General features: G+C 32.6%; 1 protein-coding gene across 8 annotated transcripts in view; it reads right to left on the reverse strand.

Annotated features, from left to right (window-relative positions):
• Window positions 1–12,729, reverse strand: part of KMT2E (lysine methyltransferase 2E (inactive)) — an 89,415-nt gene that overhangs the window by 37,010 nt on the left and 39,676 nt on the right. For all 8 annotated transcript variants that reach the window (XM_074193973.1, XM_074193970.1, XM_074193975.1 and 5 more), the window contains 5 exons: window positions 8,338–8,452; window positions 7,478–7,707; window positions 4,519–4,599; window positions 3,223–3,281; window positions 1,727–1,899 (listed from right to left, as the gene is read on the reverse strand). In XM_074193973.1, the coding sequence (XP_074050074.1) occupies window positions 1,727–1,899; window positions 3,223–3,281; window positions 4,519–4,599; window positions 7,478–7,707; window positions 8,338–8,452 (658 nt within the window). The remainder of the gene's footprint in view (window positions 1–1,726; window positions 1,900–3,222; window positions 3,282–4,518; window positions 4,600–7,477; window positions 7,708–8,337; window positions 8,453–12,729) is intronic.

Here is a 12,729-nt window from a genome sequence, read left to right on the forward strand (position 1 = left end):
AGCTTGAAATCAATTTGAGGAATTAAGACTAACAAACGATTGCACATAACATAAATCCTAAACTATAGCACAGATTATATGTTCTATGTTCTGAAGGAAATCAGATAATTGAGAGCTGGATTTGTTAAAGATGGCATCATAGCACAAGTTGTGAGACTTAAATAGACAAGAGAAATAAAGCTTTCCTAAGCATGGTGAAGAACATTATCAAAAGCACTGAAGCAAGAAAAAACATGGTATATTCCTGGGAAAGGAGAACAATCTGCTTACAGGAGTGGATTATTATGTAATGTCAGATAATTGTAAACTAAAGCTATATTACAGAGGATTTTGAAGGACAGGACAGAAAGTGCCAGTTCAAACATTCTGAAATTTATTAGAATAACAAAATTAAAGCTATGTTTGAGGTAGAATAAAGGATGAATTAGAGAAAGGAAAAAAATCGAGCCAAGAATAGCAATCATAATGCCACTGCAGTAATCACTAGGTAACGGTTTGGATTAGCAAAGTTGCAGTAAGGATTAACAGCTATAATATATTTTAAAAGGAAAATGCAGCAGAATCTATGATTAAATGACTCAAAGGTTTCAAAGATGACTCCAAAGTTTCAAAAGTGAATGACAAAGATAAACTGGGGTTATTGCTGAAAGACAGTGAAATAAAAAAAAAACAAATTTATCTTGCCAAGAAGTAGAATTTAATGAGTTTGAATGGACCCAACAACTAGACAATTGGTGACACAATATAAAAAGAAAGTGCTAACAGAGGGAGTGAAGGAAAATGAAATACCAAAAGAACAAAAGTAAAATATGCCAACATAGTTAACTGTGCACTATTATAGTACTTTAAATTTTTCTCATTCAATTGTATTATATTCTATAAATAATTCACAGATTGTATGTATAAGTATAGTTTTTCTTTCATTGTTTTTCTCAAAAATCAACTATTCAAAAATTTATTTGCATATTTAACAATAACACTAAGCTAAAAAGAACTTTCTTCTAAATATACTAACTATATCCCCAATTTACCATGAATATCTCAACAAATATCCCCTAATTTTAAATATCATGTTAGAATCAGCATGGTAGAGTTAGCAATAACCCTCACATCCCACTTGAAGTAAAATATATATGAAGATAGAATGAACTTTATCCTAAAATATCTTTAGATAAGAAGTGCTTATAAGCATCTGGGAACATACATTAATATAAAATTACAATGGTCATAAAGCTTAAATTTTTGCATGAGTTATTGTTAGAAAAGCAATGACAAACTAAAATGGGCAATATAAAAAAAAGCCATGAGGTATGTCTATTTTGTCTTACTTTATACTGGAATTCCAAAAAGTTATGTCATTTTAATTTGGATGAATTTTAAAGGTATTACTAAGACCTTCAACCTTTCTACACATTTAACACAAATTCACTATGTAGTATTTGTGAAAAAAGTGTTTTACTGAATATTATAAAACTTAAGTAAATACTTTAAATTAATAATTAAACTTTTTTGTAAAATATAAAATGTTGTAATAAGGAGTATTATAACCATTTTATACCAATGTATTATACCAAGCTCTTGAAGAGCCTAACTAACCAAATTATACACTTAACATGAAAATCCCTCAGAGGAAAAATTTAACTGATAAATTATTATAATCATCTCTCAACAAAGCAATTGCAGCAATTGCTTTTTTCCTGCAATTATATACAGAAATACAACTTACTTTTTTGCATTTTGAAATATTTTGTTCCTTTTCCCCACTTTTTTTCCTTTTCTTATCATTGACCTTGGTAACTCTTGCAGCAGTTAATGTTATTGTTGTTGGTGTGTGTTGAAATGCTGTATATAATTCCACAGGAACCTCATCGCCACTCTCTGTTGCACTTGTATCACCATCTTTAAATCCAAAATTAAAAACAATAAACTTAATCTCCACTTCAATATAATGTTTAAAAATAAAATAGTCCATATTATAAACTAAAGGCACCTAACACTTCTAGGACTTTGAAACCATTTAATTTCTTTAAAACAACAAAAAAAATACATTTAGAATCCTTCTCCCACTTTATCCCCAAAATGCTTTACTTTACACAAAATATATTTTTCTTGAAATACAAATATAAATACATTTAATTCATTTAAAATTCACTGGTGAAAGTGTGGGAGCCATTTAAGATCTCATAAGTCTCAACTTATTCAATGATGAAAGAATTATACTAGACTTCCAATTCTCACAGTGAGGTCCTTGGACCCTTGGAGGGTCCATGAAGTCAAAATTAATCTCATGGTAGTAATATTAAGCTATTACTTGCCTACCAAAATATTCTTCTGTTTTCCAACTACATACATAAAGCAGAATTTTCCTGATATTACTATAACCAAAACATTACAACAGACTGAATGCAACAGTAGCTCTGAGAATCCAAATGTCTTCCATGAAGCCAGATGTCAAAGATATTTGTGAAACTATATTCAAAAATAGGGGCAGCTAGGTGGCACTGGCCCTGAAGTCAGGAGTACCTGAGTTCAAATCCGGCCTCAGATACTTAATAATTACCTAGCTGTGTGGCCTTGGGCAAGCCACTTAACCCCATTGCCTTGCAAAAAAAAAAAAAAAAAAACCCAACAAAAAAAACCCCAAAACACCTTAAAAATATATATATATGCAAAACAGTGCCAATCTTCTCGATTTTTTTTATTTTGAAAACAAATCATTTTTAATTCAAAATGTTATTTGTTAATGATACAATAGGTTTAGTTGTGTAAAAATGAATTAACATATTTTTAAATTATCAATTTTAATTCTGATAGGCACTCAATTTTTCCTGAGACCACAATGTTAAATAAGAACTGTTACTTTAAATGATTAAGGTACTGCTCAACAAACCCCTTAATTTTCAAAAAATTAATTGCTTATGAGAATTAAGGAAAATAAAATCCTCCAAAACTTTACCATGCTTAAAGAAAATGGACAGTAACAGCACAAAAATCAGACAGGAAGCACAATAAAGAAGATTTGTAGGTGCAAGTTCAAAATAAGTCAAAAATAACTTTTATGTATAATCTAAAATATTCTTAACAAGAGTAAAAATTGAGCTCAATTAATTTTTAATAGGTTGGACTTCAAATATATCATTTCTCAATCTTTCTTAACCCAAAAGTTACATTCAGCACAGCAAAGCATTAAATTTTATAATCTTTCTTTCCACTTTTACACACCTGACATATTTTCCCTTTTCCGGCGTTGTAACAGCACGGCCCTCTCTTTATCCAAACTCCTAACACACACACACACACACACACACACACACACACACACACACACACACAGACACACACAGACAAAGACACAGACACAGACACACAGACACACAGACACACACACACACACACAAAGAAAAAAAATTAGATAATTAGTTCATTAGAACACTCTAAATATGGATATATATGTGTGTGTGAATATATATGTATGAAAACATACATATACACACATATATAATGTATGTATAAATATGGGTAGGAATTCAACTTACCTGCTTAAAAACATAGTATGCCTCAATAGAACTTATAGAATTGACTTCATATAAAATGCACTATGCAAGCCTTTCTACATGGTGGATCCCTATTTAGTGAGCTTTATTTTAATCCACAGAACTTTATTTTGAAATTCAAAGCTTAGCTAGACTTTGTCTTACTTGCAACAAACTAACATTTAAAAATTCAACAAAGTTTTAGAAAATAGATATAGGAAAACTAACTTTGATCAAATAGTACTTACATCTTACCTTGAATGAACATTCTGATACACTAAAAATGTTCATCAAAACTGTTAAGAACAAATAATCTAATCCTAAACTTCTGGCAATATTACTTGATTCTCTTTAAAAAGAGCATTATCTTATTAAAGCCTTTAGCAATTCATTTCCTTCAACCTTAAAACTTTTAAATACATAAATTTTATCACTCACTTTTTTTTTTACTATTTTCCTTTCATCATTTAATTTACTTGCCTTTCCAGATGTCTTTGCTAAGTATGATCAAGAGTTTGCCACACCTTAAATGAAAGGAAAAACCTAACTACCCAATTTCTGCCTAGCAGAAAACTTTGTCCACTGTCTGTGAGAATATCATATACCTATCCTAAAAATGTCTATTTAATAATGATTAGCAGGTTTATACAGTGTGCCTTAGTTGATCCTTTAGTTCTTAGTAGTCTGTGTAATTAACCTAAATTATGCATGGCCTTTATGCAACAAAACTGGTTTTAATGTGGTCATTTTCAGCTTTAACATAAATTCCACAAGGAAGAAAAATAATAGCAAAGATAAAATAGACACATTTAAGTTTTGGAGAAGAGTTTAGGGGTGAGTTTTTTTAACTGGGTAGTATCCTTCCAGTAACACTGTACAGTAAATTCTATGACTTAATAAACCAACTTCTTAAATTCATAATTCTGATTTCTGGTATGTGAAGAATACCATTAATATAAATATCACCAGACATACTACCACTCACCTAGGCTGACAACGTTCACACAGATATATATCAGGAATATGCTGCCTATCAATCCCCATGCAGTCAATATGTTGCCAAACACTTTGAAAAAATAAAAAAAAAAGAAAACAAATTACTATTAGAAAAGACCTCTCATAACTTAAAGATATGAAGTTTAATTCCACAAGTATTTAATGATTATCTACTATGTGCCAATCACAGTATTGTCAGGAATTTTTAAAAGCTATGACATTGTCCCTGCCCCTCTGGAGCTTACAATCTTTCTATATAAAACAATCAGAATAGAAGATTATATATAATCACCTGCTAAATTCAATTCAATTACCTGCAAGAGATACAGGTGTTCAGGGATGGCTAGATGAACCTTTAGAGTATCAGAAAAAAATTCCTGAAGAGGATCAAACTTGACCTATCAGTATATTTTTCTTGGGAAGACTAGAAATGAGGGACTGAAGATTGAATGTGAAGTTAGAAATGAACACAGAATATTAGGAAGCAATCAACCTGGATAAAGTAGGGGGTTATTGTGGTATCTATGGGGAAAGGGTAAGAATAGGTGAATAATTTCTATTTTAATAGAAATATGACTTTAAGAAATGGAAAATGTTTTCATGTGAAGCCTTAAAATACCAGAGTGAATGAAGTATTTAGATTAGCACCACCCCCCACTCCCCAATACTGGAAGGTTACTATATACTTCTGAAATCTCTATTTTAAAAAGAATCCAGCAATACTATTTAGGGAGTAATTATAAACAGAGATCTGAAGGGAAAAAAAGATCAGTTAGGAGGCTACTGAAATCATTCATATGAATGAAAGATGACTGACCAAGATTAAAAACCCTGGGGGGAAAAAAAGAATCTAAAAGAAGTTCCAAAAAGTCTGAAGTCAAATTTATATTCTTTAATCTCATCCAAATATACTAAGTACAACTAGAATGTTGAGATAAACATCTCAATTTCTTTCAAAATGTTTATTTGGTTTTACATCAGACTGTTTAAATTACATATATCTATACTTGTTTATAAAAATCTTGTAAATAAAATTGTCAGCTTCATCAACTACATTTATTAGACAATTTGTTTCATCAATTTGTCTTAGTAAAACTATTTAGTGAAATAATCCAAATGTGCAATGAACAATAATCTGAACTAAAAGGAAAATGTTATCCATTTATTATTATTATTATTCATAAATTAGAGAAATTATAGGACAGGAGGATCAGATTTGGGGGATAGGAGATATACAAAGAAAAGAGACAAAGAGGTGAAGTCCTATGCTTTTAAGGCAGGAAGAGTAACAGTATAGTAGATCACAAAAGCTAAGCTAGGAAGTGATATCTAGTTGAAGAAGGAAGGAAAGTCTTCAGTTTTTGACAACAGTAACTTCTGGTTGTCAGGACACCCAAGTAAAGAGTGAAATGTAAACAACTGAAACAAGGGGTTGAAGTGAGAATGAGATATCAATGCCAGAAGTATGTATTTGAAAAATGAACAAAGGAAGTAGACTCATCACAAAAGTGAATGAGGAAAAAGTCAGAAAAATATACGTCAACAAAAATCCTCTCTGAGATCACCTGAAAAAAATCAAATAGCCTAGACAATCTATAGACTATATCATTAGCCTATACAATTTAATGTTATTTACCATTAAGTTCTTCCGAGAACTATATACTGTTTTTTGCCAATACAGACAATTTAAATTGGAAAAAAATTGTTTAGACTTTGGCACTGAAAGGAAAGCATGCCATAAAACATGTTGTTTATGACATCAGATAATATTCACAATTATAAAGATAGTTGACAGAAACATATTTATAAGAAAAAATATTAAAGTGACAAGGCAAACAAACTCAAAAAGCTGGTTTCTTTAGGAATGAAATTATCATTTTCATCTTCTTAATATCTGCCAAAATACCTACAGCTATATTTTTCTGTTTTATTTTTTAACAAAATGAAAATATTAAATTCTGAATTTTAACTTTCTTTGCAAAAGTTTAACATTTATAATAAGAGAATGAGACTAGATCTTTCATGTTAACAAAATTAACTCTTGATTCATATTTGATAATGGATAGGATCAAGAGCACAAAGAATATAAAAAACAAAAACTGGACATGTATTTTAATACTCACATTTGAATATTTGTAATCTTGATGTTCTGGGAATTAATATACCAATTTTTTAAAAAAGTCACACTATGGAGACCAGACTCAGGAAGCTCTACAAAGCTTTCCCATCCTACCTCAGTACTCAACTCTTTTGTTGTTCCCCAGTCCATTCAAGGGATGGACTCAGGCTGAGGTCCTAACCCCTCCTCCTCTCCATCCTCCCCACCCACCCCCCCAAAAAAAAAGCAAAAAAAAAGCCCACTTTCTGTCCCAATCACACCTTCTCTAGGGGAGGAGGCCTTTCTTGGTGGCTGAACCAGGGTTGGGGGAGGGGAGACTGTGGTTCTGGTTCAAGTAGACTCCAGAGTGCTGCAAGGTGCAAGTCAAAAGGAGGTGAGAGAGTCAGGTCAAATAAACATCAATTTTAAAAAAGTATAATTACCCCAAAGTGGATAATATGAACTGACTATACAGTATAAACAATCTTTTAAGTAAATACTTATGTGCTATTCACAAATTGGGCCTACTGCTATGAAAAATATTATTGTCATTGTTGTTAAACTGGTTATAAAGAGTCAGTCTATTGCCACATGAACAAAGTCTGGAAGCAGTCACCTGTTATCCATTTAAGGATGGGGCTAGAAGAACCGATTATAGCTTTTTCATGAGGCCTTTTGCTAGGAGCAAAATAGGCAATAAAATAGTGGCAGGCTTCTCACTTTAAAAAAAAATCAAATATAATTCAGAGGTTCTTTTAAAATGATAACAGTTATCTGTGCTGTCACTGTACTAAAGGTTCAAAGTTAGAAGAAATTATGTGAAACAAAGTAATGGTGGGAAATATTTTACCTGCATTTGTCACAACAGATCATGTAGCCATCATCATGTGTAAAACCACAAATACACCTGGTTACATCAGTACCATAGCTTCCATCCTCTGATGTGCTGATGGTGGTAGCACTAGAGGTCTCATCAAAATTAGGAGTAGTAAATATGCCTACTTCATTTTTGCTAATAAGAACTGATGGAGGAGGAGAAGCTGGAGGTGTTGGAGGAGGACGAGCACCATAATTGTGGTCCTGGATAAACACAAACAGCAATTATTATTTATTGGAACACTGAAATGCACTAAGCTGCAATGTTATCTATTTTAAGATACAATCCCACCATTTCAATTTGCATATTTATTTTAAAATCAGTCAAATACTACTTAAAATACTGATTTTTTCCAGACATTTTAGTGTTTCTCTCTTCAAAAGATAATCTTTTTGCAGAACTTCCAGATTATGTCTCCATCACTGCCTTATCTTCAGGCCACACCAATATGAAAAATGTAAAACATCCCCACTTGTCACAAATCTTTCCCTTAAGAGCAGAAATACTATGAAGCCTGTACCAGAATTTGTAGCAATGTCAGATATTGCCATATGACCATATTTTGTTACTAAACGTCAAACTGTTTTTAAGATTTTTCAGAAATCTTATAATTTTCCACTATTTTTATTTTTCCTTCCATCTTTGCTTTATTAAACAAAATTCTACAGCCTCAATTAGCCTTCAAGATTATAAACTCATCTACTATTACAAAATCAAGTCAAAGTAGTTAAACTTTATGATGCAAATTAAGCATATTACAAACAGCTTCCCAAAACTAAAAGATTTTAAAATTTAAAATGTCAAATGATTACTTTTAAGTGCATGACACTTACCGCATAGGGCAAACCAATATAACTGTGTGAATGATGCGAGCTGCTGGTATATAACTGGTGTGGATAACTGTTGGATTTCTCAACTACCACAGGGCTAGCTTCTACGGATTCTGGTCTGGGGAGAGAGAACAGAGAGAACAAGAGAAAAGAAGAGAGAAGACAGAAAATGAGAACAAAGGAAGAGAATAAAGAAAGAGTAATCAAAGAGAAAGAGGCAAAAGGAATGAGAGTGATATTGAAGGGGTGAAAGAGAGACAAGATAAAGGAATCAAGAAAAAAGAAAAAGATAGAAGTGAAGGAGAATATAAGATTGAAGAGTGGAGAGGAGAGGAAGAAGAGAGGAGGAGAGAAAAAAGAGGAGAGAAGTTGTATCAAACAGAAATTCCTTCATTTTCTCATCTACTGTTAGCTCATAAAAAGGTTCAACATTCATATTAAAATACACTTCCACTTCTACAAATAAGTGATATACATTGGATAACTCCAAAAGATTCTATTAATCAGTTAGTGAAATAAAAATAATGCCTACTATAATAAACTTTACAAGGATCTCCTATTTTATTTGACCCCCAGATGAAATAACCTTCCCTCAGCCCATTTTATATGAAAAAATTGCCTAATACCAAAGACCAACAATATGGGAACCAGAATTTAAACAGCCCTAGTGCTAAAGATTCCATACACGGGGTGAAGTGGAAATATTTTCAAGATTACAAAGCAGAGGCACTTGAATCCCAAATCAGTTCTCAAAAACATGCATTTTGATGCATCCAATGTATTAATGTTAAGGGTTTCTGATATAGGTAGGGAAATGAGTGGGCCCACAGAAGACCAAGCGTTCAGGACTTTTACTTGGCAAGAAGGAAACATTAACTCTTGTTATGATAAGCCCACAAGTGATGGCTGTTTGGATATTAATAGTCCTCAACTTCATAAAAGATGTTTGGATTAGTTGTTGCTGGTAGAACTGGGTTTAAAGGATGATGCACTACAAAAGTTAGCTTCTTGGTTTAACTACTTTAAGATATCAGTATTTCTTCTGACAGTTTGTAGGTGCCTACAAATTTATAGATATATTTGGCCTAGGGTCAGACAAAACTACAACTTTCATTATTATCCAAGCTCTTTGACCCTACCCTATTTCAGAACATATAATACTTTGGTATTCTCTCTTCTAGGCAATTACACATGTCTACCACAACCAGAGTCACAGGGGAAGGGACTGTGGTTTGTATTTGCTATTTTGAAAAGACCCCCCCCCACTTATAATAATTCTTATCTTTCCCTCTCTTTAAGAAAATGACTAAAAATTAATTTCCTGTAGAAAATCTTAAAGATGAAATATGCCACCCTTGAGTATCCCCAGTATTCCCAATCCTACAGGCAATCCAATATTTTCAAGTCTTATTTGCTAAAAATCAACCAATTATATTCAAAGCATTACAACATTTACCAGTCAGCTTATTCCTTAATGTGCTCCTTCCCCCATCTACCAGCAAAATAGTCTAGTCCCCTCTCTGGGTTTTCTTGATTCAATTTGTAAATGGCAGCAACAGAAGAAATGGGTAGCTAATTTTAAGTGGAGGAAGGAGGAGAAAGAAAAAAAGTAGCAACCAAGGGGGAACAAACTAAAAGGGCAGACTTTAATGTGTGGCTTGTAAGCTGGCTTTAAAGGCTTCTCCAAAATGCTGTGATCAAATGCTGTTACTAAAAAATAAGAGGATTTCTCAAGGTGATAATCTGAAAGACTGTAGATAGATGAGTTGATTAGTTGCAATCTCATATTTTATACTTAATTATGGTGATAAAAGTTTAAAAAATAGTTTCTGGAAATTTTGTACCAATCACCCCAAATCTCCAAGATTTTGACAATATGAAGAACAAATAGTAAAAGACCTTAAAGCACTGATGAAAACATTTGCTACCAAACAAGGATTGTTCATAAGTTTTAAAGTTAGTTATGCTTGGCAAAATAGAGTAAAAGTGAAACTAACAGTACAAAGCAAAGCCTAAGTAGTTATAGAGAAATTTATGGTGGGGAAACAACAGAAGAAAAGCAAATATGACATCACTAGGTTGTTCCCTCCTAATCCCCCCAAAGCCATCATATGGTCTTAAATATGTCTCCAAATGCCTATTAAAATTTCTCATTAGAAGACCTTCTGAATTAAATGACATTAATCTTCTTTTTTCAAGAAACCAGACAAGAAACACAAATTGAGTCACTGTGAAATTCACTAAAATATCAAATATCAAGAATGTAACTGTGTTCTATGTTGCCCTTAATTCCTATACAATTTTAAGTGTTTTACAGGATAACATATGTATGTATGTATGTATGTATGTATGAAATTTATGGTTGAATAACTTTGATGCTTATGGTAGATGGTATACAAAGTCAACCCTGAATAAAAACCCCATCTCCTATTCTACAATACTCTGTAGGGAAATCAAAATCAACTCATCATTTTGATCTATGCCAACAACCATGTGTAAAGATCACCTATATACTGATTTTTACTTTTGGAATTGAAAAGGAGCTTGGTTCAAAACTTATTTTGCAGATGAAAAAACTGAGATGCTACCTAAGTGATTTGCCCCAAATCCCTAAGACCGCAAATATCTTGATTTCCAGAGCTCAAAGCTTATTTCCCTAAATGCGTTTACATTGCATGACAACTAAATTTTAGGTTTGAAAGCAAGGGCTTTATCCTTAGGTTAGTGTTATAGAAACTCCTTCTCCCTCCAAGATGAACCATTTATCATGACAATGCTCACCTTTTTTAACCATTACTATTCTTAATGTACAATCTTTGTTCAATTACTACTCTTAATGTACAATCTTTGTTCAATGATAAATGGATCATAATAAATGATCTTACTATGAACAGAAACCAGAAACTGTAAAAAGAATGGCTCACAGATTCTTAGAGAGTCAAGAAAAGGATCTGATTTCATCATGAACTCAAAAGCAGAAATGGAATATAACTGGTCATTTCACTTTGCTAAGGCCACAGTGATAACTCTGAAAAGTACTATTATTCTATTATGGAGGATGAAGTAGAAAAGTGAGGCTCTAAAGAACTTGACAAGATGCTTCAAACTTAAAAAGTTGTAATGTTGTGATGCTTTGTGAATTCAGTGAGAAAGGAAAGGAAAAACTGTTGACAAATGGTCAAGAAATTCAAATACAAGAACTTGAAGAATCTCAAGAATATAGTATATTCAAGAGAAGAAGGTGCTAAGTGCCTTAAGCATCAATAATCAGCAGCAGGGAAAAAATACACCCACATCTACTTTAGACTTTTTTTACACAGGAAAGTCAAAGTGTGAAACACTAAATATAAAAAGTTGAAAGGGCATTTACATGGCATGATGTCTACTCCAGCTTATGACCTGTTTGGTTCTGAGATTGGGACAAGGACCAAAAAAAAGACATTCTTACATACAATATATTGGTTAAAATAGTAAATTTGCAATTAGGGGACTTCAGTTCAACTACAAGCTCTGACAGTCTGTATGATCTCTCCAGTAAGCCACTTTATTTTTCGGGAAACATGGTTCCTTAACTGCAAAATCCTGGTCTTTATTTCAGTCCACATCTTTCTTGACTTCTTTGCAGCATTTCCAACTGTTGCCTATCATTCTTCTCTTGCATACTTTCCTTTCCTACAAGATTGCATGGTCATGGTTTTATTGTTTAGCTCTTTCTTCTTTACTAGCTACCATCATGCTTCCTAAGTGAATATACCCCAATGCTCTGTCCCCCTTTTCTCTCCACACACATTCCCAACCAATTCTGTAAAATTATCATTGGTCTCTAAACAAATGAGTCCCAAGTCTATATATCTAGTCCTACTCTCCTGGCTTCCAGGCCTTTAACACTGCCTGCTATATACATTTCTACTTCGAACTGTCCAAACCAATTCATAAGCCTACTCATCTTCCACACTTCTCTATTTGTTGAGTTACTATCCTTCTTATAATTTCAAATTTCATCATTTCCTACAAAAATTAAAGCCTTCTTCATGAGGCTGTTTTTCTCATCTACCTACCCCATCAAACAATGCCTACTCCTTAAGTTAGCCTTTATTTTTATTTTGTATATATTCTGGAAGAGAAATGCTGCATTTTTGTCAATATATATCCAGAACGTAGCCCGAGTCAAGCACACAGTAGGCACTTAAGCTAACCTTCACAACAAATCATAGGTTAAGAACCGTAATAAATAGGATTCATAGTTTACAGAAAGGGAAAAGGAGGCCTAGAGAGTTGCCCATGATCACATGATGAGTAAGTTTAAGTGATATGTGAACCCAGTACTCCTTGGTTCAGCACTCTACCCAATATATCATGTCTCTCCTCAATGTAAGTAATTAATAACCTATATTT

This window comes from Macrotis lagotis, chromosome 7 (genome assembly GCF_037893015.1).
Source record: "Macrotis lagotis isolate mMagLag1 chromosome 7, bilby.v1.9.chrom.fasta, whole genome shotgun sequence".
Taxonomy (NCBI): domain Eukaryota; kingdom Metazoa; phylum Chordata; class Mammalia; order Peramelemorphia; family Peramelidae; genus Macrotis; species Macrotis lagotis.